Source organism: Oratosquilla oratoria, chromosome 32, assembly GCF_046742065.1.
Source record: "Oratosquilla oratoria isolate Oo_2021 chromosome 32, ASM4674206v1, whole genome shotgun sequence".
NCBI lineage: Eukaryota > Metazoa > Arthropoda > Malacostraca > Stomatopoda > Squillidae > Oratosquilla > Oratosquilla oratoria.
This window is the reverse complement of record NC_134808.1, coordinates 9,631,395-9,657,198: the sequence shown is the minus strand read 5'-3', so window position 1 is coordinate 9,657,198 and position 25,804 is coordinate 9,631,395. Positions and strand designations below refer to the sequence as shown.

Below are 25,804 nucleotides of genomic sequence, written 5' to 3'. Positions count from 1 at the left end.
ATTTAAGAAATAATTATAGAGCCAGACTTAGTTATCTTTTACCTGGGAGTATGATTTAGTTTATTAATATGTTTTTCCTCTCAGTTTTCCTTTCTCACTTTATGTATATATGTATGATTAGTGTATATAATTTATTTTTCTTTAAAGGGAGAACGGGGCTTAGCAGCCCAGTACATAACCAGGAACAGGGCAGTAAGGAAATTACAGATTTCCCTGAAGGACTTCCGAAGACTATGCATCCTGAAAGGTATTTACCCTCGAGAACCCAGGAACCGAAGAAAAGCTCAGCGGGGCAGCACAGAGCTGAAGACTCTTTATTACAAGAAAGACATTAGATTTCTTATGCATGAGCCCATTATTTGGAAATTCAGAGAAATGAAGGTATGTTCTTTACATTGTCCTTTTCTTCCTCATCCTCTTTTGTTGGTCGCATCTACCTTCCTTAACATTAGTTTCATAAAGATTAATAAGAACCTGTCAGCAGATAGATTGAAATTATATACTCCATTCCAATAAGAAATTACACTCAGTTGCTGTTGTGCAGCTCAGTACAATTTGTAGTCCTGCAGAATCCTGCACCACACAGGCATGAGTGACAAAAATTCCTCACATCCTTCAGAAAATATTATATTTCTCCACTGTGTTCAAAAGATAGGAAATTTTGGTTTCAATCATTTGAAAGAGGAGTCATTCTACAGCGGTAACAAAATTTTCAAAAACTCGATAGGATAAGAAACTAAGTATGTGGAGTTAAAATCAAGGAAAAGAAATTATCAGTTAATACATATCTTTACTTATATCAATGTTTACAGTAATTATGATAAGTGGAGAATGAAATGTGTTTCTCCTACATAAACGATTTCTGAACATGATATTGCATTCAGAATTCACATAGAAAACCATAAAAATAAAAATAAATAATTTTTGTAAATATTTTGTCATAACACTCGTGGTGTAAAGAATGGAGGGAGAGATGGACAGTAGTTGCTGACTTCTCTCCTCCTCCCTCCAACTTATTCATTGTTTAATTTATGAGAAAACATTCATTTTCCATCATTCTTACAGACTATGTAATGTAAATTTATCAATAACACTGGTCAATAAAATTGATTAAAATACCCGCCCCACAAACAAAAGGAGGTGAACTTGATGGTATTTTTTCTGCTGATTTCAAATGTTTTTAGAATTTTTCTATCAGGCATAGTTTTTCTGTGATAGCATATTATATTCTAAACAATTGTAACTAATAAATGAGGCTGGTATTTCAATGAAACTTGCCTTTAAAATGAAGAAATGTATGATTTTTTTGTGTATTTTGCTTTTGGGAGATCCCCTTTTGTAGTGTCCAATGGCAATCTGCCAACATTGAAGAGCTCCACTTCCCTTGATACCGGGTTTCCACGTTCAGAATGGCACCAAGATTTGCAGGAAAAAAAGTCCAAGTGAGAGTCTAGGAAGTGGATTTTTATGCTCATATTGCATCCCAAGGCATTGTAGGATGTCAGTAGCTCTTTTACTATTTCAGAATAGTTATTTGCTTTGTGGTTCCCCAAATTTTCTTGAATGACAGCCATGTAGCTTTTTTCAAGATCATTTAGCTCTTCATCAAAATTCTGGTCTCTAATCAGCCCCCAAATTTGTACATACATATACCAAGGCTTTTTCCCCCTTACAAGGGAGGTAGCCAAAAAGGAAAAGGCATAAAATCATTCCCACCCATTCCATCCCTGAATACACTCCACACCCCTCCACCCTCCCTCTCATCTTAGCACCTCCCGGATGACGGGTCATCCCTGCACCTTGTCCACTGCCCTGGGTCAGAAGCAGTGTCGCAAGACACAGCACATCCACAGCAAGGCCGTTTCATTAAATCGGCGACCCCCCCCCCTCTCCGTCCCCCCAAATTTGTGGTCCAACAAAAATACCTTCTTTGATTTTTGCGTCACTTACTCTAGGAAACTTATTTTTCAAATATGTGAATCCCTTGCCAGTTCTATCCATATCTGTAACAAAAAATTTCATCAACCTTAGTTTAATGTGCAGAGGAGGCAGATAAATTCTCTCTGAATCAACAAGAGGAGGATTGACAACATTCTTTTCTCCTGGGGTCAGAGATTGTTTCGGTCACACATTCTTTTCATAATTATTTTTTCTTATCCCAACTGTCCCACTCACAAAGAAAGCAACAAAACTTTGTGTAACCCAGCTGCATTCCAAGTAGAAGTTCCACAACCTTTAGGTCACCACATATTCCATTTATGTTCTTCATACTTTTGGCAATAGAAGCTTCATATTCTCATGTTAGCTGCATGGGCCAGAGGAACAGAAGGAAATTTATTTTCATTGTGGATCAGAAAAACTTTCAGGGTCACTTTTGAAGAGTCAATAAACAAGTGCCACTCGTTCCTGTCATATTTATGGTTAAGTCAGTCCTGAACAGAATATACATCATTGCAAAACTACACCATCCTCAAGTGAGAAAAACTGTTCAAAATCACAATGTCACTCATGATAAAAACTAATTTTGGATTCTTTCTGGATAAGATTCCAGCCCTTTAACCCCTTCCATATGGTGCCGCATATGTAGGCGGCATGAGGAGCAAGTGGATACGCGAGGCTGCCATATCGGCGTCTTGATTATATTTATTGTAGTTGCCCCTGCGTAATGACATACTCTCTAAACTGTCTTCATCACATTTTCTATGGTTATCAAAATTCACGCGTGAAAGAGAGAACGATCGATATAAGTGGTGACTGTATTTTATGATGCGAGTATTATTACGACACATCGTACGTCTGGCAGCTAATGCTGCCCGCGAGATTTTGAACCGGAGTGAAGAGGTTAACCTGGAAGCAAGAAGTTCAGATTTATTTTTTGACAAGTTTAAATCCCACACAAAATCATTCATATCTCTCTGACTCAATAAATGTGGTCCATTTGTATATAATTGATATTTAGTGACAAAAAAAATGTAAGTTATGCTTTACTGTTTTTACAGGCAAGAGATCAGATGACCCTGAAAACTTACACTGGGTACCTACAGTCTTTAAATACATGACAATAAGAACGATGATAAAAATTGCTGGCAAACAGAAAAGAAAAGCAATATATCAAGCCATTAGAGAGAAAGGAAAAATCCTATGATCAATCGAGGACTGACCAGGCAATAGACTAGTCAGAGATAAGTGGTAATGAAGAAACCCAAGATGAACAGAACAACTTTAGTGTACAATTCAGTATTGATGAGCTGGAAGTGATCGGGGAATTGAAATTTACTATTTCCCAACTTGATGTAGAATTAAGGGAAAGAAATCAAGAAATTTATGAGCTACGAGAATAGAACTCGATGCTTAAGGCACATATTAAAAAGGTCAAAGCAGTTAAATTTCTCACTGGTTTGGCCAATCTGTCAGTATTTCTTTGGGTGGTAGGATGTATGAAGGAAACAAAAAGTCCTTGTAAAGGTCGTCCCTGTACTGATTGTCTTCATGAAACTGAGACTGGGATTGTTAAATAGGAATATTGCTTAGAGATATAATCTTAGTTCCACAACAGTAGCCAAGATACATCATATTTGGCTACTCTAAATTTCAAACAGGTTGAGGAATCTCATTGTTTCACCCATATATTGTTGTTTATCAACATCTTCAAGTTCTTTGAAGTGGAAGTTTTTTTTTTTTTTTTTTTTTCTCTCTCTCTCTCTCCATTAATTTGAAGATTACCCTAGAATCCTTTCAAGGAAATTGTGTTTAAGACTGCAAGCATGATTTTTGTCAGATACATTTCTAAGTTCTATATCTTTGTAGATTTTCATGCGAAGATTGACAAGGGCAGTTGGGAAGAAGGATTCTGAGAAAGCCGAGAGGGTGAGGATGAACAAACCCATTTACAAGTTGGACCACATCATTCAGGAGCGCTACCCAACCTTCATCGATGCACTGCATGACCTGGATGACCCACTCTCGATGGCCTTCCTTTATGCAACGTTGCCCAAGAGTACCAAATTACCTATGGGTAAGTTTGTCCATCTGGTTATGTTGAGGTGTACGGTCCTCATTGTGGCATTATGCCAGCTGCCCCACACACACACTTGCCAAAACACAAACACATACCATAAAAATATATTTGCACACCGAGATTCTAATACTTGGTGCTGCCTCCCATACACTTCACCACATCCCTAAGCCATTTAGGAAGACTCCCACACAAATTCCATGCCTCACTTACAGCAGACTCAAGCTGTGAAATAGAACTAGTATCCTTGCCCATCAAACTTTGCTTCACTATTGACCACAGGATTTCAATGGGGTTCAGGTCAGGGGAATTGCCTGGCCAGTCATGAAAGAAGCTCACATCACAGTCCTTAAGCCACCCAACTACAGATATGGCAGTGTGACACAGTGCACCATCTTGCAGAAATACTGTAGTCCCACACTTGTCAAACACATCAGGTAAATGGTCACACAACACCTCCAGATAATTATATTGGTTCACATACTTGTTTTTTGGGGAGCACTATGAGTTCACCAATACTGAGCTGTGAAACATCCCCAAACCATGAGTGAGTCTGGGTGTTTGGTGGTCCCACAGGTGTACTGTGGGTCTAGTGAGTCATTACCTTTGGCCTGGTACACAAGGCCACCGCAGTTACAGGCAAAGGTGAAGGTGGCTTTGTCACAACAAAGTACCTCAGACCACTGTTGAGAAGTCCAATTATGATATTTAAATGCTTGGTAAGGATGGGTTTCTTAACCTGCTGGTGGCTACTGTAGCCCAGCTCAGCCACCCACCTGTTGACTGGGCTTATGGACACCTCAGAAAGCAGATGTGGGATTTTTCTTTCAATTTTCTAGCAATTACGGTAGGTGTACTCTCTAGATGCTTTTTGAGCACAAAGTACATATAGATGTCTTTTTCAAGGGGCCAGGTCATGGTTTAGCAGATGGTAACTCACCAATATTTGCCACTATTTCTCTTGTCTGCAGCCCAGCTTTGTGAATCCCTATAATCTGAGCTATAGTTATGGGCATTAACAACTTCTTTTTACACATAGTCACCTAGCTATAGCCCAGAAACCAAGGGAAACCCAGACAAAAATGGGGCGAATGAGAAAACAAAGGTGCAATACTTCCTCTCACCACGGCAGCTATGTAGGCACTGAGTTGGTAGGTGGTATTTGTTGGGAGGCAATGACATCATGCTAACAGCTGGTACCTGGCATAATGCCATGATAGAAAAGACCCCCCTATATGGTAGGCCATTGTTTTTCTTCACAGCATTATGCCAGGGTGCTCGCCTGGCATAATGCCGTGACGAGCACTGTAGATGACTTGGATCAACCTTATATGTACAAAAGATGTACTTCAAAGATTAAAACAATCTATTAGTTACTAAAATAAAATAGTAGATGCCCCTAGCATATAAGAGGGTAATGGAGATAATTTTCACCCCTTGGTTACTAAATGAACCTTGTAGATGTATAGAATAGCATATAATTGGCCAGAACGGAAAAAAAGTCCTGTTTTATGCTTGAGGTGTACAGTGGGGGTTTTCATATGAAATATATGCCATGTTTGTTTTGTTGATCTTATCATCAGGATGTAAAATTGCAAACCACCTCACCTGTGGATGTGCTGTGTCTTGCTGCATTACTTCTGACCTGGGCAGTGGGTAAGACACAGGGATGACCCTTCATCCACAGGGAGCTAAGATAGAAGGGAAAGAAATGGATGATGGATAGGAATGGTATGGGTGCATGCCTTGGGTTGCTACCTTGCCATTTATATATAGATAGATCTTTTATATACAATGTAGCTTAATGTGCTTTCTCCTTGCTCTCCAGACATGATTCAGATGTGTAAGAGGCTGACCATAGAATTCATGCACTATGTTATTGAAGCTCGGGCCTTACGGAAGGTGTTCATCTCAATTAAGGGGTACTACTACCAAGTGGAGATACAGGGACAGACCATCACCTGGGTGGTTCCTCATCCATTGGGGCATGATGTAAGTCTGTTCTTTCCTTTTTTTGTACAGTCAGTCTGTTGCCCCAAGTCTCTTGCAGAAGACCTACAGCCTTTGTACAGAAAATTCACAGTGGAAAAGCTACAGTTTTAAAGTATCAAGACTTTATGTTGGTACCTCTAGTTATATATATATATATATATATATCAAAAGTTTTTCCCCCTTACAATAAGGGAGGTAGCCAAAAAACAAAGGCATAGAAACCACTCCCACCCATTCCATCCCCTACATACTCCACTCCCCTCTACCCTCTGTCCTCCCTCTTATCATGGCACCTCCTGGATGACGGGTCATCCGTGCATCTTGTCCACTACCCTGGGTCAGAAGCAGTGCCGCAAGACAGCACATCCACAGCAAGGCCGCTTCATTAATTCAGTGACCCCCCTCTCCGTCCCCTCACACAGAAAAGGAGAAGATGGGGAGAAAAGCCTTTGGGCTGCGTCAATTTATTTCTCATACTTACTCCCTCACCCCCCATTCCCCCACATGCATATCAGCATAATCCATATGCAACTATTCTCCATTCACCCCTATCTTCTGTCCTCTTCCATCCCTCCTCAACAGACATTCCCCTATTTCCCAGTGCCCCTTTTACCCCATCCATCCATTTCATCCTTGGTCGCCCCCTCACGTTCACTCCTTCCACTTCTGCTTTCCACACCTCTTTTGCTAGTCTTTCTTCACTCATTCTTTCCATGTGTCCAAACTATCCCAATACTCTTTCATCAACCCTATCTCCCAACTCCCTTACCACCCCCGTTCTCCACCTCACCTCCTCATTTCTCACTCTACCCAGCCTAGTAACCCCTATCATACTTCACAGGCACCTCATCGCAAACACATTCAAGCTCCTCTCTTCCTCCCTAATGTTCCATGTTTCTGACCCATACAGTGATGTCGGCACAACCACTCCTTCCTATAATTTCCTCTTAGCATCCATTCCCAAATGTCTTTTTCTCATTACACTTTAATCCCCCATGGCATTTACTCGCTTCTTTCAGTCTACATTCTACCTCTACCCCCACTCCCTTTCTTGCCACATTCACACCCAAGTATCTAAAACTATCCACTTCCTCCAGTCTCTCTCCCTTAATACTCACTTCCAATCTGTTGCCACTCCCTCCCCTTGTACATCTCATCACCTTACTTTTACCCACATTTAGCTTCAACATCCTTCTTTTGCACACCTTCCCAAACTCTGTCACTAACTTCCTCAATCCCTCCTCTGATCCTGATATATATATATACAGTAGAAGCCCAATTTAACGAATCTCAATTTAGCGGAAGCTCAAATTAGCGAACTGCAAATAGCAATAACGAAAATGCTCAACTTAGCGGGAATGGTCCGCTAAGTTGACCATTTTCCGCTAGCTGGCCAGACGCGCGTCTACGGAAATGGCTCAATTTAACGGGAACAGTAAGCTAAGTTGAGCATTTTCCGTACTGGCCACATGCGTGTCTCAGAGTCCAATGTTACCAGATGTTACCAGATTGTGGTGGTGGAGTCAAGGAAAAATTTATGGTTTAGTACTTTGGAGGTATATAAATATATATATATATATATATATACGTACTATAATATATAATTCAGTATATGTATAAAGTATAATTGTAGCAGAAATATATTCAAGTTGTTGTTGTTATCGTTCCCTAGACTGTCTGTCCGAGCAGTCCCGTCTCCCCAAGGAATGCCATAGCCGAAACTGGGTTTTCCCACAAATCCTTTATAGAGCGTATGTTGTGTTGTTTGTGTGCATGATTGTGTATAATGCAGTCTTCCATTATGTGTTGTATGGTATGGGGTGAAGTGTTACATCCTGGGCAGCTGTTCACAATGCGGTCATCCAGCCTCTTCTGGTAGCTTAGAAGTGCTGGGTGGTGACCGCACCGCAGTCTGGCCAAGTGGACTCTGTCCTTTCGTGGGAGAGAGGATTCAGAAGGGTGGATATCAGGGGGTCTGGCATGCAGCAGTGTGTTGTCTTTCAGTGTGTTAATGGAGCGGTGAGTGATATGATTATGGCCCCCAAGAGTTGGGGGCCAAACGGCAGCAACCACCCCTGGCCACCGGCTCTACGCAGGTGGCACCGATCCCCAAGAGTAGCTACGCCTACCTTGGGGAGTACCACAATATATTCAAGTAGAAATAGATGGTATAATAGGAAAACAAAATAATGAAACAGTAAGTTGATGGGAAAATTAAAAAATCAGTACGCGAGAGTAATCACCACGAAAAACACTTCTATAACAACGAACTACGTTTTCTGCAACAACACAACAATAACGCTCACTATCCAAAAACCAACTGCCCAGTCCTATTAATCGCTAGAATTATGTACATCGAACCAAACACGAAGCTATGACTAATATTCCGCGAAATTCACAGACAGCTCATATCATTGTTACACCACACACACACACACACACATGTTGCAACAAATTACTGCATGTTGCTGTTCGTTTGCAATTCACGATTGTGCTGCCTATAATTCACTTACAATAATATACTGTATGTGTGTGTGTGTGTACACTAGGGAATTTTTAGGTACGTATCATTTTTATAATCCGCTCTGGCAACACTGTTACACCAACGCTCACTCGCTCAATTTAGCGGACTGGACCTTGGCTGAATTAGTTCATTAAATCGGGCTTCTACTGTATATATGTTGACTATATTATGACAAATAAGACTGAAGGTGGAGGAAGCAGACGAGAAGTAATGGGAGAATTTTATGCTGTAACGTTTCAACCTGCAGGGTCTTGATCACAAAGCTAACAACTCAAACACATAGTATTTTATACATAGACGGGTCATCTCATGGGAGGCTTCGGAGAGCTTGTTATTTTATTTGCACATTCTTTTATTATTAATAAGCCTGTGGCTTTTGCTAGACATATAAAGCCTTCTCTGTGGTTAAAGTTGTTATTAGTGTTAATGTATGCTGCCTCAATTGTCTTCCTCAGTTTTTTGGATGACCCTTTATTTAAATATGGTTGTGTTGTTTCAGTCTGGAAGGTGGCCATCTTATCCACATGCGTTAATTTGGAGTTAGAAGATCTATGGGCTTTTACATCATTTTTATGTTCATTTATCCATTTATTAAGTCCACAACCAGATTCACCAAAATATGAAGAGGGACAGCTTTTACACAGCATTTTTTATAAAATCCCATGTAAAAGCTGATGCTGGAGAAGAGGAAGATATGCAAATTGACACACATTTGGGCATCCAATGTTGCATGTGAGAATTTGACTCGTATTGAAGAGGTTAAGGGTAGTCAAAAGATTCTTTGAGAATAGTAGAGCATGTGCTAGAATTGAAAATGGAGAGAGCAAGAGCTAGGGCTGCATCAGGGATGTATCATGTCACCATGGCTGTTCAATGTGTACATGGATGGGGTGGTGTAGTAGGTACATGCGAGAGTAATGGGCGGGGGATTGGAGATTGTTAAAGAAAATGGAGAGAACTGGGAGGTGAGCCAGTTGTTTGCTGATTATGATGCTCTTATGGTAGGATCAGATGAGGGATTAAGGCAGTTTGAAGGAGTTTGGGAAGGTGTGTGATAGGAGAAGGTTGAAGATAAATGTGGGTAGAAGTAAGGTGATGAGATGTGCAAGGGGAGAGGATGGCAGTGAGTTGGAAGTAAGTTTTAAAAGGAGAGAGTCTGGGGGAAGTGGATAGATTTAGGTATTTGAGATCACATGTGGTAGGAAAGGGAGGAGTGGAGGTAAATTGTAGATTGAGAAGCAATTACGTGCTTTGGGGGATTAAAAATGTGTAATGAGAAATAGGCATCTGGGAATGGATGCAAAGATAAGATTATATAAAGGGGTGATTGTGCCGATGACACTACGGGATGGAGACTTGGAATTTTAGAGAGGCAGTGTGTCAGGGGGGTACAATAATAGGTTTGTATACTCGGTATTATTGAGAATTCGGGCGAGAGAGAAAGAAACACCAAGGTAACACAACACGTGTTTTTATTAGATCACACACAGAGCACTATCCTAACTGGAACAAACACATATATAAATAATAATAATCACCAGCGTGATGTCTACAAGATTACAAGACTATTAAATATACTACACCACTCCTCCTTGTGTGGTCTCCTTCCGGACGGGTCCCCATTAGTGTCCTGCTAAGGACGGGCGCGCGTCTCCTCCTTGTGTCCTACACCACTCCTCCTTGTATCCTGCTCCTCGTGGTCTCCTTCTGTCCCGGGCCCTCCCTCCGTGGAACTGGGAGGGGAGGGGGGGGGTCCGCCCTCAACGGCAGACGGCCGTAGTAGTGTGTGTCCTCCTGGTCCCTCGTGGTCTCTTTCTGTCCCGGCGCCCTCCCTCCGTGGAACTGGGAGGGGAGGGGGGGGGGTCCGCCCTCAACGGCAGGCGGCCGTAAGGTGTGTGTCCTCCTTCCGTCCTGGGCCCTCTTATACATCCGGGAGGGTGAGGGAGAGTGGGTGGGCATGGATCTGCGCATGCGCACAGCAGTAGACCTCGTAGGGACAGTTGGCAACACTGAAACCAAGATGACCTCACGCCACCTTCGACCGAGTCAGGTGTGCTGGGTCACCACCACTCCTTCTTGCTTCGTTTCGGCCAAATCACGTGGTCAGTGGATGATGAGGCTTCCGCGCCAGCAGCCTCCCAAGTCTCGTCACGTGTCCCACGTGACACAGTGAGAAAAAGTTAAAAATTGTTTGAGATGAAATATCTGAGAAGTATGGTAGGGGTTACAAAGTTGGATAGAGTGAGAAATGAGGAGGAGAGTGGTGGAGGGAAGAGATGGCAGATAGGGCTGACGAAAGATTATTGGGATGGTTTGGACACATGGAAAGAATGAATGAAGAAAGATTAGTAAAAGATGTGTGGAAGGCAGAAGTGGAGTTAGTAAACTTGATGGGATGATCAAGGATGAGATGGATGGATAGGGAGAAAGGGACTTTGAGCAAGGAAGGGAGAACGCTGGAGATAGGAGTGGAGAATGGCTGTGTATAGGTGATACTGTGATGCAAGGAAGGGAGGTGGTAGGGGATGGGGGAGTAGGAAGTGGCTATGTGTGCATGTTATTTTGATGCAGCCCAAGGGATTTCTCCCCATCTTCTTTATCTTCTGTATTATGGGATGTAAGTAGAGAAGAAAAGGTAAAAGGTGCAGATGGAGAGTTGATAATGGAAGAGAAGGCAGTAAGGGGAAGATGGGCAGAATATTTTAGGGAGTTGCTTAATGTGAAGGAGGATAGGGAGGGAAAGATAGTTGCAGTGGGAAATGCTAAGAAAATGACCATGAAGAGTGAGGAAAATGGAAGAGAAATAAGAAAGGATGAAGTGAAGGTATAATGATGAAAGCAGGTAAGGCACCTGGTCTGGATGGATGCCATGCAGAATGTCTGAAGAAAGGAGGTACAGTTATGGTGGACTGGTTGGTGAGGTTATTTAATGTTTGTTTAAGAGAGGGTAGATTGCCTGTATAGTTCCACTTTACAAGGGAAAAGGGGACAAGTGTGAATGTAGTAGTTTCAGAGGGCTTAGCTTGTTAAGTGTAGTTGGGAAGGCTTATGGGAGGATCTTGATTGAGAGGACTAGAAGAGGAACAGAGGGAGTAATTGGTGAGGAACAGTGTGGATTTAGGACGGGTAGAAGTTGTGTAGATCAGATTTTTGTGGTAAGACAGATATGTGAGAAAGCTATAGGAAAGGGGAAGGATGTTTTTGGGGCTTTTATGGATCTGGAAAAGGCTTAAGACATGGTAGACAGGAAGGCACTGTGGGAGGTTTTGCGGATATACGGGATAGAAGGAAAGCTTTTAGGAGCTGTCAAGAGTTTTTACGAGAGTAGTAGAGCATGTGTCACGATAAGAAATGGAGAGAGTGAGTGGTTCGAGGTATAGGTGGGACTTCGTCAGGGATGCGTTATGTCGCCCTGGCTGTTCAACTTGTATATGGATGGGGTGGTGCGAGAGGTAAATGCAAGGGTGAGGGGTCAGGGATTGGAGATGGTTAAAGGAAATGGAGAAAAGTGGGAGGTGAGCCAGCTGCTGTTTGCGGACGACACTGCGCTTGTGGCAGGATCGGAGGAGGTATTAAGGAAGTTGGTGACAGAGTTTGGGAGAGTGTGTGAAAAAAGAAAGCTGACATAAATGTGGCTAAAAGTAAAGGGATGAGATGTACAAGGGGTGAAAGTGGCAGCAGACTGGAAGTGAGCATTAAGGGAGAGTGACTGGAGGAAGTGGATAGTTTTAGATATTTGGGTGCAAATGTGGGAGGAAAAGGTGGAGTGAAGGTGGAGGTAGAATGTAGATTGAGAGAAGCGAGTAAATGCCTTGGTGGATTAAAAAGTGTATTGAGGAATAGACATTTGGGAATGGATGCTAAGAGGAGACTATGAAGGAGTGATTGTGCCAACAGCACTGTATGGAGCAGAAGCATGGAACATAAGAGAGGAAGAGAGAAGGAGTTTGAATGTGTTTGAGATGAGGTGTCTGAAAAGTATGATGGGGGTTACTAGGCTAGATAGAGTGAGAAATGAGGAGGAGAACAGGGGTGGAAAGGGAATTGTTGTTGTTGTTCCCTAGGCTGTCTGTCCGAGCAGTCCCGTCTCCCCAAGGAATGTCACAGCTGAAACTGGGTTTTCCCACAAATCCTTTATAGAGTGTATGTTGTGTTGTTTGCGTGCATGATTGTGTATAATGCAGTCTTCCATTATGTGTTGTATGGTATGGGGTGAAGTGTTACATCCTGGGCAGCTGTTCACAATGCAGTTATCCAGCCTCTTCTGGTAGCTTAGAAGTGCTGGGTGGTGGCCGCACCGCAGTCTGGCCAGGTGGACTCTGTCCTTTCGTGGGAGAGAGGATTCAGAAGGGTGGATATCAGGGGGTCTAGCATGCAGCAGTGTGTTGTCTTTCAGTGTGTTAATGGAGCGGTGAGTGATATGATTATGAATATGTTTTCGGAGGCTGGTATTTGGTGGTTGTGGAGGAAGAGAAGAGAGTATCTGTATGTGATACAGGTCTTTGGGTGTTGTTTTAATGTTTCTTGGTGTGTGTGGGTGTTCTGCTATGTAGTGTAGTGGGTGTGATGTGTTTGTGGTGGCTGCGGCAAGTGTTTGTGTGCCTCTCATGTCAAGGTGGTCCTTGACTTTGAGGACTTTTGTTTAATTTTGTAAATGGTCTGTAGGTGTTGTATTTGTGCAGCCTGTAATTGTTTTTAGGGCTTTGTTTTGTATGATTTGAAGGGTGTTGTGGTGTGTCTCACTGAGATTAGGAGCCCATGCAGGACTCGCATAATTCATCACTGAGCGTATGCATTGTTTGTATATTGTTATATTAGTTTCTTTGTTTTGTCCAAATGTTGTTCCAGTGATTGACTTAAGTGCGTTAAGTCTAGGTGTGCATTTGTTTTTTATGTTTGTGATGTGTTGTTTGAAAGACATGGATGTATCGTATGTTACACCAAGAATTTTTGGTGTGTTTGTGTGTGGTATTAGTGTTGTTGATGTAGAGATGAGGTATGTATTCGTGCTCTTTTGTCCAGTTGGCGAGAAGTGTTGCTGTAGATTTGGTTGGAGCTATTTTGAGTCTGTGATGAACCATGTGTTGAGTGTATCAAGGTATGGCTGGATTATTTCTGCAGCTTTGTCTGTGTTACAGTGTGCATGTGATTGTTATGTCGTCTGCGTAGGAAGAGATTTGTATTTCTGAGGTGTCTGGTGTGGGTAAGTCATGCATGTATAGATTAAAGAGCATGGGGGATAGAACAGAGCCCTGTGGTACTCCATTCTTAATGTTTCTGATGTGCGATGATTGGCCATTATATGACACATAAGCATTCCTACCTGCCAGATAATTGGCCAGCCATCTTTTGGTATTATTGTGCATATCTGTGTTATATATTTTATTTGTTAGGTTGTGGCGGGGAACAGCATCAAAAGCTTTACTAATGTCATAATGTTATAAGAAGTGTTCTGTGGTGGGCCTATCTGAATTGATGCCATCTAAAATTCTTTGTGTGAGGTTTATCAGAAGAGTGTTTGTGGAGTGTAGTGGCCTAAAACTGTGTTGTGAGTCAGCAAGGGGAATATGTGGTGTGACAAGTTGAAGTATTAGGCATTCAATGACTTTAGAGGGGGTGCAGAGAAGTGTGATTGGGCGGTGCGATGTTGGGATTGTTGGGTCCTTGTTCGGTTTTGGAATGGTGATTATTTTACCTTGCTTCCAGATGTCTGCCTGTGGCCCTGATAACATAAGTAACATCCACCTAATACACATTGGACCACAAGGTATACACGCACTCACAAACATTGCAAACTACAGCTATTCACACAACACTATACCCGACATCTGGAAAGGGAGTTGGGAGATAGGGTTTATGAAAGAGTATTAGGATGGTTTGGACACATGGAAAGAATGAGTGAAGAAAGACTAGTAAAAGAGGTATGGAAGGCAGATGTGGAGGGAGTGAACATGAGGGGATGTCCTAGGATGAGATGGATGGATGGGGTGAAGGGTTCTTTGGGGAAGAGGGGAAGGTCTGTTGAGGAAGGATGGGAGAGGACAGAAGACAGGGGTGAATGGAGAATGGTTGTGTATGGATGATGTTGTGATACATGAGGTGGAATGGGTGGGAGGATGGGGGGGTGAGGTAGTATGTGTGAGCAAAATTTGATGCAGCCCGAAGGGATTTCTTTCCGTCTTCTCCTTTTATGCATGGGGAGACGGAGAGGGGCGATCACTAATTTAATGAAGCAGCCTTGCTGTGGATGTGCTGTGACTTGCGACACTGCCTCTAACCCAGGGTGGTGGACAAGCTGCAGGGATGACCCATTATCCAGGAGGTGCTAAGATGGGAGGGAGGGTAGAGGGGAGTGGAGTGTATTTAGGGATGGAATAGGTGGGAATGATTTTATGCCTTTTTCTTTTTGGCTACCTCCCTTGTAACGGGGAAAAAGCCTTGGTATATGTATGTATTTGGGGATGCAGAGGAGAGGGTCACTGATTAAGTGAAGTGGCCTTGCTGTGAATTTACTGTCTTGCTGCATTCCCTTTGACCCAGGTCAGTGGGCAGGAGACAGGGATAACCCATAATTCACTATATGAGAGGAAGGAAAGAGTGGTGGATGAGAATGGAATGGTTGGGGGATATGTCCCTTTTGATTTGGCTACCTCCCTTATAAAGGGGGGGAAACCCCTTGGTATATAGTATAGATAGTTCTGATAATCTAAGTTTCAACAAATTTCAGTGGAGAGGAGTTGATGTTGACTTCCGCATCATGACAACTTTCACAGAATTCTATGTCACACTCCTTGGATTCATCAATTTCCGTCTGTACCACAAACTGAACCTTCACTATCCACCACGGCTTCCTGGAATTCCTGAAAGTAGGTTTGTCTTGTCATATCTTATGTTGCATAATAGAGGGATGGATATTTGCTAGTGGTGGTCCTTCAAAATGGATGACAAGAATAATTTCCCTGTTGTCCATTTTTAAACCCATGATACTCTCACCTCCATATGAAGGTGCAGCTGGCACTTGGTCACCAGATGATAGGAAGAAAAGGAGGGGAGCAGTCACCAGTTGTTAGCTCTTCTCATGTTTAAAAAAAAAAATGGAGGAAAAATATTGTTGAAGTAGTTCTTGTGACCAAGTGTAAGTATTGTAACTATGTCCAAATGGAGGTGAAGATGATTAAGGAAACTGAAGTTAAGCATCAGGGAGATAAATATCTCCCCCTTTACAATGGAAAAGGGGACAAGTGTGAATAGTAGTTTCAGAGGGATTAGCTTGTTAAGTGTAGTTGGGAAGGCTTATGGGAGGATCTTGATTGAGAGGATTAGAAGAGGAACAGGAGTAATTGGTGAGGAACAGTGTGGATTTAGGACAGGTAGAGGTTGTGTAGATCAGATCTTTGTGGTAAGACAGATATGTGAGAAAGCTATAGGAAAGGGGAAGGATGTTTTTTTGGCTTTTATGGATCTGGAAAAGGCTTATGATAGGGTAGACAGGAAGGCACTGTGGGAGGTTATGCAGATATACGGGATAGGAGGAAAGCTTCTGGGAGCTGTCAAGAGTTTTTATGAGAGTAGTAGAGCTTGTGTCAGGATTAGAAATGGAGAGAGTGAGTGGTTCAAGGTAAAGGTGGGACTTCGTCAAGGATGCGTTATGTCTCCCTGGCTGTTCAACTTATACATGGATGGGGTAGTGCGAGAGGTAAATGCAAGGGTAGTGGGTCAGGGATTGGAGATGGTTAAAGAAAATGGAGAAAAGTGGGAGGTGAGCCAGCTGTTGTTTGCTGATGACACTGCGCTTGTGGCAGGATCGGAGGAGGGATTGAGGAAGTTGGTGGCAGAGTTTGGGAGAGTGTGTGATAGAAGAAAGCTAAAGATTTATTTGGGTAAAAGTAAGATGATGAGATGTACAAGGGGTGAAAGTGGCAGCAGACTGGAAGTGAGCATTAAGGGAGAGCGACTGAAGGAAGTGGATAGTTTTAGATACTTGGGTGCAAAGGTGGCAGGGAAAGGTGGAGTGAAAGTGGAGGTAGAATGTAGATTGAGAGAAGCGAGTAAATGCCTTGGTGGATTGAAGAGTGTGATGGGGAATGGATGCTAAGAGGAGACTGTATGAAGGAGTGATTGTGCCAACAGCACTGTATGGGGCAGAAACATGGAACATAAGAGAAGAAGAGAGAAGGAGTTTGAATGTGTTTGAGATGAGGTGTCTGAGAAGTATGATGGGGGTTACTAGGCTAGATAGAGTGAGAAATGAGGAGGTGAGGAGGAGAACAGAGGTGGAAAAGGAGCTGGGAGATAGGGTTGATGAAAGAATATTAGGATGGTTTGGACACATGGAAAGAATGAGTGAAGAAAGACTAGTAAAAGAGGTGTGGAAGGCAGATGTGGAGGGAGTGAACATGAGGGGACGTCCTAGGATGAGGTGGATGGATGGGGTGAAGGGGGCTTTGGGGAAGAGGGGAATGTGTGTTGAGGAAGGACGGGAGAGGACAGAAGACAGGGGTGAATGGAGAATGGTTGTATATGGATGATGTTGTGATTGCATGAGGGGGGATGGGGGGTGAGGTAGTATGTGTGAGCAAAATTTGACGCAGCCCGAAGGGATTTCTCCCCGTCCTCTCATTTTATGCAATGGGGGGAACGGAGAGGGGGGGTCGCCGTTTTAATGAAGCGGCCTTGCTGTGGATGTGCTGTGTCTTGCGACACTGCTTCTGACCCAGGGCAGTGGACAAGGTGCAGGGATGGCCCGTCATTCAGGAGGTGCTAAGATTGGAGGGGTGTGGAGTGTATTCAGGGATGGAATGTGTGGGAATGATTTTATGCCTTTTTCTTTTTGGCTACCCCCCTTGTAAGGGGGAAAAAGCCTTGGTATATGTATGTATGTATGTATGTACATCTATCTCAGGGAACCGTCACAAATAGGTATTCTTGGCACCATAGTCAATCAGTCTGTTGCCCCTGGTCTTTCTTGTGGAAGACCAGCATCCTTCAGGTAACCTCCTTGAGGAGGAGGGTAGTTTAGCACTAGTTTCTATGTGTGTGTGTGTGTATATATGTATATATATATATATATATATATATATATATATAGGCCTTATGGTCTTTTGCAGTCTCCTTTATTCTTATGTTCTTATATATATATATATATATATATATAATTTTTTTTTTTTTTTTTTTTTTTTTTTTTTTTTCTTCTTTCTTTCTTCCCTCCAACCATAGTGCACTTTAATTTTAAGCCATCAACATCAGGAGACCTGATGGAGGCCAACATGCAGAAATTGAAACATGGTACTGCCAAAGAACTCGAACCCGGTTAGTGCGTGACAAGTGCTAGCTTAGAATTAAAGTGCATTGTGGTTGATGAAAATATATCACTATTCACTGGACCTATTCAGTGTTGCACATATATATATATTTTGGAAGGAGGCCATTTTGAATACAGGCTTTGTTGAAGTCTACAGCAGTAGTAGCATTGTTCAACTTGTAAGAAGTACTCTCGATATTTCGAATGAGAGAGCGGAGGTTGGAGGTCAGGGTATTGATAGAATCTCCAAGGTACATGGTGTTTATATATATTTATTTGTTTGTTTATTTATTTATTAAGGGGGGTTGTCTTCCTTTCCTTTCTGACTTGATGCTCCATGCAGCTGCTTGAAAGCTGGACTAACTGTATATAGAAAGACCAGGAAATGGAAAAGGGACTTTGGAACTGCCTCTATTAAGAGAACAAGAAAGTAAAGAGCAGTGTTATTCACTTTACCTTTTCAATGCTAGTTGAATATATGCGCACACATTAGGTTACCTGTTGTACGATGATGTATCACAACATGCACTTTATGAAATGTAAAGTTTCAGCTGTTATACTCATTCTCTTTCACCACAGAAATCACAATCAAGTCTATTCACAGAATACAGTGAGCCTCTCAGCTACAACTACAAAATAAATATAATCAGGATGCCGATGCTGACATCCTGGTATACCCACTTGTGCTACATGACTCCTACATAGGCATAATCGAATTCTAGAAGTAATCACTTCCAAAGTCCCATGTTTCCCTTTGCCAGTTTTCCCATACTTGTTTGTACAGTTCAGCTTTTTTATTAGTGGATAAAAAAAAAAAAAATTCAATGCAGCATTTACAATATGAGACATTTTCTTGCATAGAAATGTATGAAATGCTCCTTAGCAAAGCATAGATTTATATAAGGTTTGACCACAAATGTAGATACAGTGTTGTCACAAAATTATCTTCATCACAGAAATGTCTCACATTTCTACTCTTAATTTTTTTTTCTTCTATGTATTTATATTCTTAATATACTTCTTTAGAAAAAGAAGATGATGATCACACCCAATTGAGTGACCTAATTGTCGCCTTGAATATATCGTTGGAGAAGGCATTCCAAGCTGATGCTGGAGAAGAGGAAGATATGCAAATTGACACACATTTGGTAAGTTTTTTTAAGGGGGGTGGAATTATGATGTGGAGCTGGTCTGGGGAGACCACTTATGAAGAGGTTGAATAATTGGGGTGAGACTATTACTCCTTGGGGAACTTCACTGCACAGACTTTTGGTCCAAGGCAAATGTTTTTTTGGGGTTACTGTGCACTATCTGCCAGCTAAGAAGTTTGTTAGTCATTTCTTTTCATTGCTGAAGATAAATGTGGGTAAAAGTAAGGTGATGAGATGTACAAGGGGAGAGAGTGACAGCAGGCTGGAAGTGAGCATTAACCCCTTCAATACGTGCGATGTTGCATCATAATACTCGCATTATAAAAACTAAAGTCACTGCTCTATCGCTCGTCCTATTTCACCCGTGAATTTTGATAACCAAAGAAAATATGATGAAGCCAGTTTACAGAGTATGGAGGTCACGCAGGTATGACTACAATAAATATAATCAAGACGCTGACGTCGGCATCCTCGCGTACCCACTCGCTCCTCATGACGCCTATATAGGTGTCACTGTATGGAAGGGGTTAAGGGAGAGAGACTGGAGGAAGTGGATAGTTTTAGATACTTGGGTGTGAATGTGACAGGAAAGGGAGGAGTGGGGGTGGAAGTAGAATGTAGATTGAGAGAAGTGAGTAAATGCCTTGGTGGATTAAAAAGTGTAATGAGAAATAGACATCTGGGAATGGATGCTAAGAGGAGGTTATATGAAGAAGTGATTGTGCTGACACCACTGTACAGGGCAGAAACATGGAACATGAGAGAGGAAGAGAGAAGGAGTTTGAATGTGTTTGAGATGAAATGTCTGAGAAGTATGATAGGGGTTACTAGGCTAGATAGAGTGAGAAATGAGAAGGTGAGGAGGAGAACAGGGGTGGAAATGGAGTTGGGAGATAGGGTTGATGAAAGAGTATTAGGATGGTTTGGACACATGGAAAGAATGAGTAAAAAAAAGATTTGTAAAAGAGGTATGGAAGGAGTGAATATGAGGGGGCATCCTAGTATGAGATGGATGGATGGGGTAAAAGGGGCATTACGAAAGAGAGGAATGTCTGTTGAGGAAGGACGGGAGAGGACAGAAGATAGGAGTGAATGGATAAGGGTTGTATATGGATGATGCTGTGATGCATGAGGGGGAGTGGGTGGGGATGGGGGGTGAGGTAGTATGTATGAAAAAAATTTGACGCAGCCCTAAGGGATTTCTCCCCATCTTCTCCTTTTCTTCATGAGGGGACGGAGAGGGGGGGTTGCCAATTTAATGAAGTGGCCTTGGTGTGGATGTGCTGTGTCTTGCAACACTGCTTCTGACCCAGGGCAGTGGACAGGATGCAGGGATGATCCGTCATCCAGGAGGTGCCAAGATAGGAGGGTGGAGTATTTAGGGGATGGAATGGGTAGAAGTGGTTTCTATGCCTTTTTCTTTTTGGCTACTCCCCCATGTAAGGGGGGAAAAGCCTTTGGTATATATATGTTCATTTATTTAATTTTTCTATATGGTGTTCAAATAAGTTTTGTAAACATTTTAATGATGCTGTTTTAGCTTGGCGAAAATGACCAGCGTATTGAGGCAGCTCGATTAGAAGCAGAAAGATTAAAGAGGCTGAAGTCACTGTTTGAAGGCATGAAGGTCTTCCTAAGTCGAGAGACAAATCGAGAATCACTGGTCTTCATCATCAGAGCATGTGGAGGAGTGGTAAGTGCTCCAAATGTCATCATTATTAATATTGTTATTATTATTATAAATATTGTATGAGGTGCCTCAGGAGTATAAGGTGTTACTAGGCTGGATAGAGGGAGAAATGAGGGTGGAAAGGGAGTTGGGAGATAGGGTTGATGAAAGAGTAGTGGGATGGTTTGGACACATGGAAAGAATGAGGGAAAAAAGATTAGTAAAAGAGGTGTGGAAGGAGTGAACATGAGGGGTTGACCTAGTATGAGATGGATGGATGGGGTAAAAGGGGCATTGGGTAAGAGGGGAATGTCTGTTGAAGAAGGATGGGAGACGACAGAAGATGGGTGAATGGAGAATGGTTGTATATGGATGATGTTGTGATGCATAAGGTGGAATGGATGGGGGATGCAGGAGTATGTGTGAGAAATAATTTGATGCAGCCCGAAGGGATTTCTCCCCATCTTTTCTCTATGAGGGGACAGAGAGGGGGGTCACCAATTTAATGAACTGGCCCTGCTGTGGATGGGAAGTGTGGAGTTCCAGGAAAAAAATTGTAGTGGAGAAATGATGGTGGAGATGTGTTTAGAAAGTTGATCATAGCAAATACAGTGTTTAGGAAGAAAGACAAGCATAAGTACATATGGGAAAGGGTGGTGGATGGGGCTGGTAGACAGGGCTTTAATGGACTATATAGGGGTGACTAGGAGAAGAGTAGGAAGAGATTTGGATGTACATGTTCTAAGGGAATAGAGTGGGGGAATATCAGATAATTTTTTGGTGGAAAGTAATTTGAGAGTGGAGGATAGATGGAGAATGAGAAAAAGGACAGAAAGTAAGCAGGTGTTTAGAGTAAACTGCTTGAATGGGAAAGAAAAGGAGTACAAGAAGAAGCTGAGAGAAGAGTGGGAGGGAGTGAAGAATAGAATAGAACTAGGAATGGAAGAGGAATGGGGTAATTTCAAGGAGGGAGTCATAAGGTGTGCAAAGACGATATGTGGAACAAAGACAGTAGGAAGGGTAGTGAGTGGTGAGATGACGAAGCAAAGAAGGTTGTAGAAGAGAAGAAGCGAGCATTCACGGATTGGTCACAAAATAGGATGAGAGTTGCAAAGAAAAGACAGATAAAGCATAAGATAAAGAAGATAAAAAAGGAGAGCAGATGTGAAAGGGGGTAAGAGTATGACAGAAAATTTTGAAAGTAATAAAAAGATGTTTTGGGAGGAAATTAAGAGAGGAAGGGGAGGCAAATCAGAGAAGAAAAGGTAAACAGTGCAGATAAAGAAATGATAATGGAAGAGAAGACAATAAGAGGAAGATGGGGAGAGTATTTTAGGGAGATACTAAATGTGAAGGAGGATAGGGAGGGAAAGGTAGTTACAATGAGAACCACTAAGAAAATGATAGTGGTAAATGAAGGAAATGGAGGAGAAATCAGGAAAGATTAGGTGAAAGCCGTTATTAAAATGATTAGAGCAGGTAAGGCACCTGGTTGGATGTGATATGGTGTGTCTAAAATAGGTACAGTGATGGTGGCCTGGCTGGTGAGGTTATTATGTTTGTCTAAAAGAGGGTAGAGTGCTGGAGGAGTGCCTGTATAGTTCCACTTTACAAGGGAAAAGGGGACAAGTGTGAGTGGAGTAGTTTTAGAGGGATCAGTTTGTTGAGTGTAGTTGAGAAGGATTAGGAAAGGAACAAGGAAATAGGTGAGGAACAGTGTGGGTTTAGGACAGGGAGGGGTTGCGAGGATCAAATTTTTGTGTTAAGGCAGATATGTGAGAAAGCTTTAGGAAAAGGATAGGAGGAAAGCTGTTACAAGCAATCAAGAGTTTTTATAAGAGTAGTAGAGCCTGTGTTAGAATTAGAAATGGAGAGGGTGTGTGGTTTGAGATAAAGATAGGACTTTCAGGGATGTGTTATGTTGCCTTGACTGTTAAATTTATACACAGATGGGGTGGTGCAAGAGGTAAATGCAAGGGTAATGGGCTGGGGATTGGATATGGTTAAAGAAAATGGAGAAAAATGGAAGATGACCTAGTTGTTGTTTGCTGACAACACTGCACTTGTAGCTGGATCAGAGGATGGATTTTAAGGAATTTAGTGATGGCGTTTGGGAAGGTGTGGGAACGAAGGAAGTTGAAGATAAGTGTGGGTAAAAGTAAGGTGATAAGATATATAAGGGGAGAGGATGGAAGCAAATTGGAAGTAAGTATTAAGGGAGAGAGACTGGAGGAAATGGATAGCTTTAGATACTTAGGTGTGAATGTGGTGGGAAAGGGAGGAGTGGAGTTAGAATGTAGATTGAGAGAAGCAAGTATATGCCTTGAGGGATTAAAAAGTGTAACGAGAAATAGACATTTGAAAATGGATGCTAAGAGGAGATTGTATGAAGGAATGATTGTGCCAACAGCACTGGGACAGAAACATGGAACATGAGAGAGGAGGAGTTTAAATGTGTTTGAGATGAAATGCCTGAGAAGTATGATAGGGGTCACTAGGCTGGATAGAGTGAGAAATGAGGAGGTGGGGTGGGAAAAGAGTTGGGAGATAGGGTTGATGAAAGAGTATTGGAATGGTTTGGACACATGGAAAGAATGAGTGAAGAAAGTAAAAGAGGTGGAAGGAGTGAACATGAGGGGGCGACCAAGGATTGGATGGATGGAGTAAAAGGGGCATTGGAAGGAAGGGAGAAGACAGAAGATAGGGTTCAGTGAAGAATGGTTGTGTATGGATGATGTTGTGATGCATGGAAGAGGGTGGGATGGGTATGTGTGAATGGTGCAGCCTAAAGGGATTTCTCTCCCATCTTTTCTTTTTCTGCATGAGGGGGGGGGGGGTCACCTATTAATTGAAGCAGCCTTCCTGTGGATGTGCTGTGTCTTGCTACATTGCTTCTGACCCAGGGCAGTGAGCGAGATGCAGGGATAACCCATCATCCAGGAGGAGACAAGAAAAGAGGGAGGGAGAGGTGATGTATTGGAGTGGAGCATGTGGGAATGAAATGGGTGGGATTGGATTTATGCCATTGACCTTGGCTATCTACTTCGAAAGGGGCCATTGGTATATGTATGAATGAATATTTTTAATCAGAGTAATTGGCATTGAAAGTTTTAATCCATAGCAGATTGAAAGTTATAATTTTTGCTTTTCATAATTTTCAGGTTTCTTGGGATAAATCTGTCTGGGAAGGGGCAACTTTTAATGAAACAGATGAGACCATAACACATCAAGTGGTTGACAGGCCCACAGTAGATAAAACATATTTATCAAGGTGAGTACCTTACGTGATGAAGTAAGGAAAGTTATACATATATATATATCAATCAAATCAACCATCCTGAGTCCACTGCTGAACAAAGGCCTCCATAGCTTTCCATGAATCACACGACCATGCCATCCTCTGCCACATCACTCCTGCAAACTTTTTGATCTCGTCTCTCCACCATCAGTCTGGTCTCCCTCTTCCATGCTTCCTATCTCATGACGTCCATTCAGTAACACACCACTTGCTCCATCGCTCATCAGAGGTTCGCACCTGCCCAATTCCACTTCCTCTCTTTTACTACATACATATACCAAAGGTTTTTCCCCATACATGAAAAAGAAAAAGGCATAGAAACCACTCCCACCCATTCCATTTCCTCCACCCTCCTCCCTCCCTCCCATCTTGGCACCTCCTGGATGATGGGTCATCCCTGCATCCTGTCCACTGCCCTGGGTCAGAAGGAGTGTCGCAAGACACGCACATCCACAGCAAGGCCGCTTCATAAATTCGGCGACCCCCCTCTCCGTCCCCCCATGCAGAAAAGGAGAAGACGGGGAGAAATCCCTTCGGGCTGCATCAAATTTTTTCTCATACGTACTTCCTCACCCCCATCCCCTACCCATTCACCCCTATCTTCTGTCCTCTCCCATCCTTCCTCAACAGACATTCCTCTCTTTTGTAGTGCCCCTTTCACCCCATCCATCCATCTCATCATAGGACATCCCCTCCTATTCACTCCTTCCACATCTGCCTTCCACACCTCTTTTACTAATCTTTCTTCACTCATTCTTTCCATGTGTCCAAACCATCCTAATACTCTTTCATCAACCCTATCTCCCAGCTCCCTTTCCACCCCTGTTCTCCTCCTCACCTCCCAATTTCTCACTCTATCTAGCCTAGTAACCCCTATCATACTTCTCAGACATTTCATCTCAAACACATTCAAACTCTCTTCCTCTCTCATGTTCCATGTTTCTGCCCCGCACAATGCTGTTGGCACAAATACTCCTTCATATAACCTCCTAGCATCCATTCCCAGATGTCTATTTCACATTACACTTTTTAATCCACTAAGGCATTTACTTCTCTCAATCTACATTCTACCTCCACCCCCACTCCTCCCTTTCCTGCCACATTTGCACCCAAGTATCTAAAACTATCCACTTCCTCCAGTCTCTCTCCCTTAATGATCACTTCCAGCCTGCTGTCACTCTCTCCCCTTGTACATCTCATCACCTTACTTTTACCCACATTTATCTTCAGCTTCCTTCTTTCACACACCTCGAACTCTGTCACTAACTTCCTCAACCCCTCCTCTGATCTTGCTACAAGCACAGTGTCATCAGCAAACAACAACTGGCTCACCTCCCACTTTTCTCCATTTTCTTTAATCATCTCCAACCCCTGATCCACTACCCTTGCATTCACCTCTCGCACCACCCCACCCATGTAAAGATTGAACAGCCAGGGTGACATAACACATCCCTGACAAAGTCCCACCTTTACCTCAAACCATTCACTCTCTCCATTTCTAATCCTAACACAAGCTCTACTACTCTCGTAAAAACTCTTGACTGCTCTTAACAGCTTTCCTCCTATCCCATATATCTGTAGTACCTCCCACAGTGCCTTCCTGTCTACCCTGTTGTAAGCCTTTTCCAGATCCATAAAAGCCCAAAAAACATCCTTACCTTTTCCTATAGCTTTCTCACATATCTGTCTTACCACAAAAATCTGATCTACACAACCCCTACCTATCCTAAACCCACACTGTTCCTCACCAATTACTCCCTCTGTTCCTCTCCTAATCCTCTCAATCAAGACCCTCCCATAAGCCTTCCCAACTACACTCAACAAACTGATCCCTCTGAAACTACTACAATCACA

The 25,804-nt window shown here is 42.6% G+C and overlaps 1 protein-coding gene across 1 annotated transcript in view; it reads left to right on the top strand.

Annotated features, from left to right (window-relative positions):
• The window catches only part of LOC143041764 (pescadillo homolog), an 83,026-nt gene that overhangs the window by 30,169 nt on the left and 27,053 nt on the right, over window positions 1–25,804 (top strand). The window contains exons 2-8 of the mRNA XM_076213790.1: window positions 148–381; window positions 3,808–4,015; window positions 5,844–6,007; window positions 15,259–15,397; window positions 18,859–18,980; window positions 20,524–20,676; window positions 23,814–23,923. Coding sequence (XP_076069905.1) covers window positions 148–381; window positions 3,808–4,015; window positions 5,844–6,007; window positions 15,259–15,397; window positions 18,859–18,980; window positions 20,524–20,676; window positions 23,814–23,923 — 1,130 coding nt within the window. The remainder of the gene's footprint in view (window positions 1–147; window positions 382–3,807; window positions 4,016–5,843; window positions 6,008–15,258; window positions 15,398–18,858; window positions 18,981–20,523; window positions 20,677–23,813; window positions 23,924–25,804) is intronic.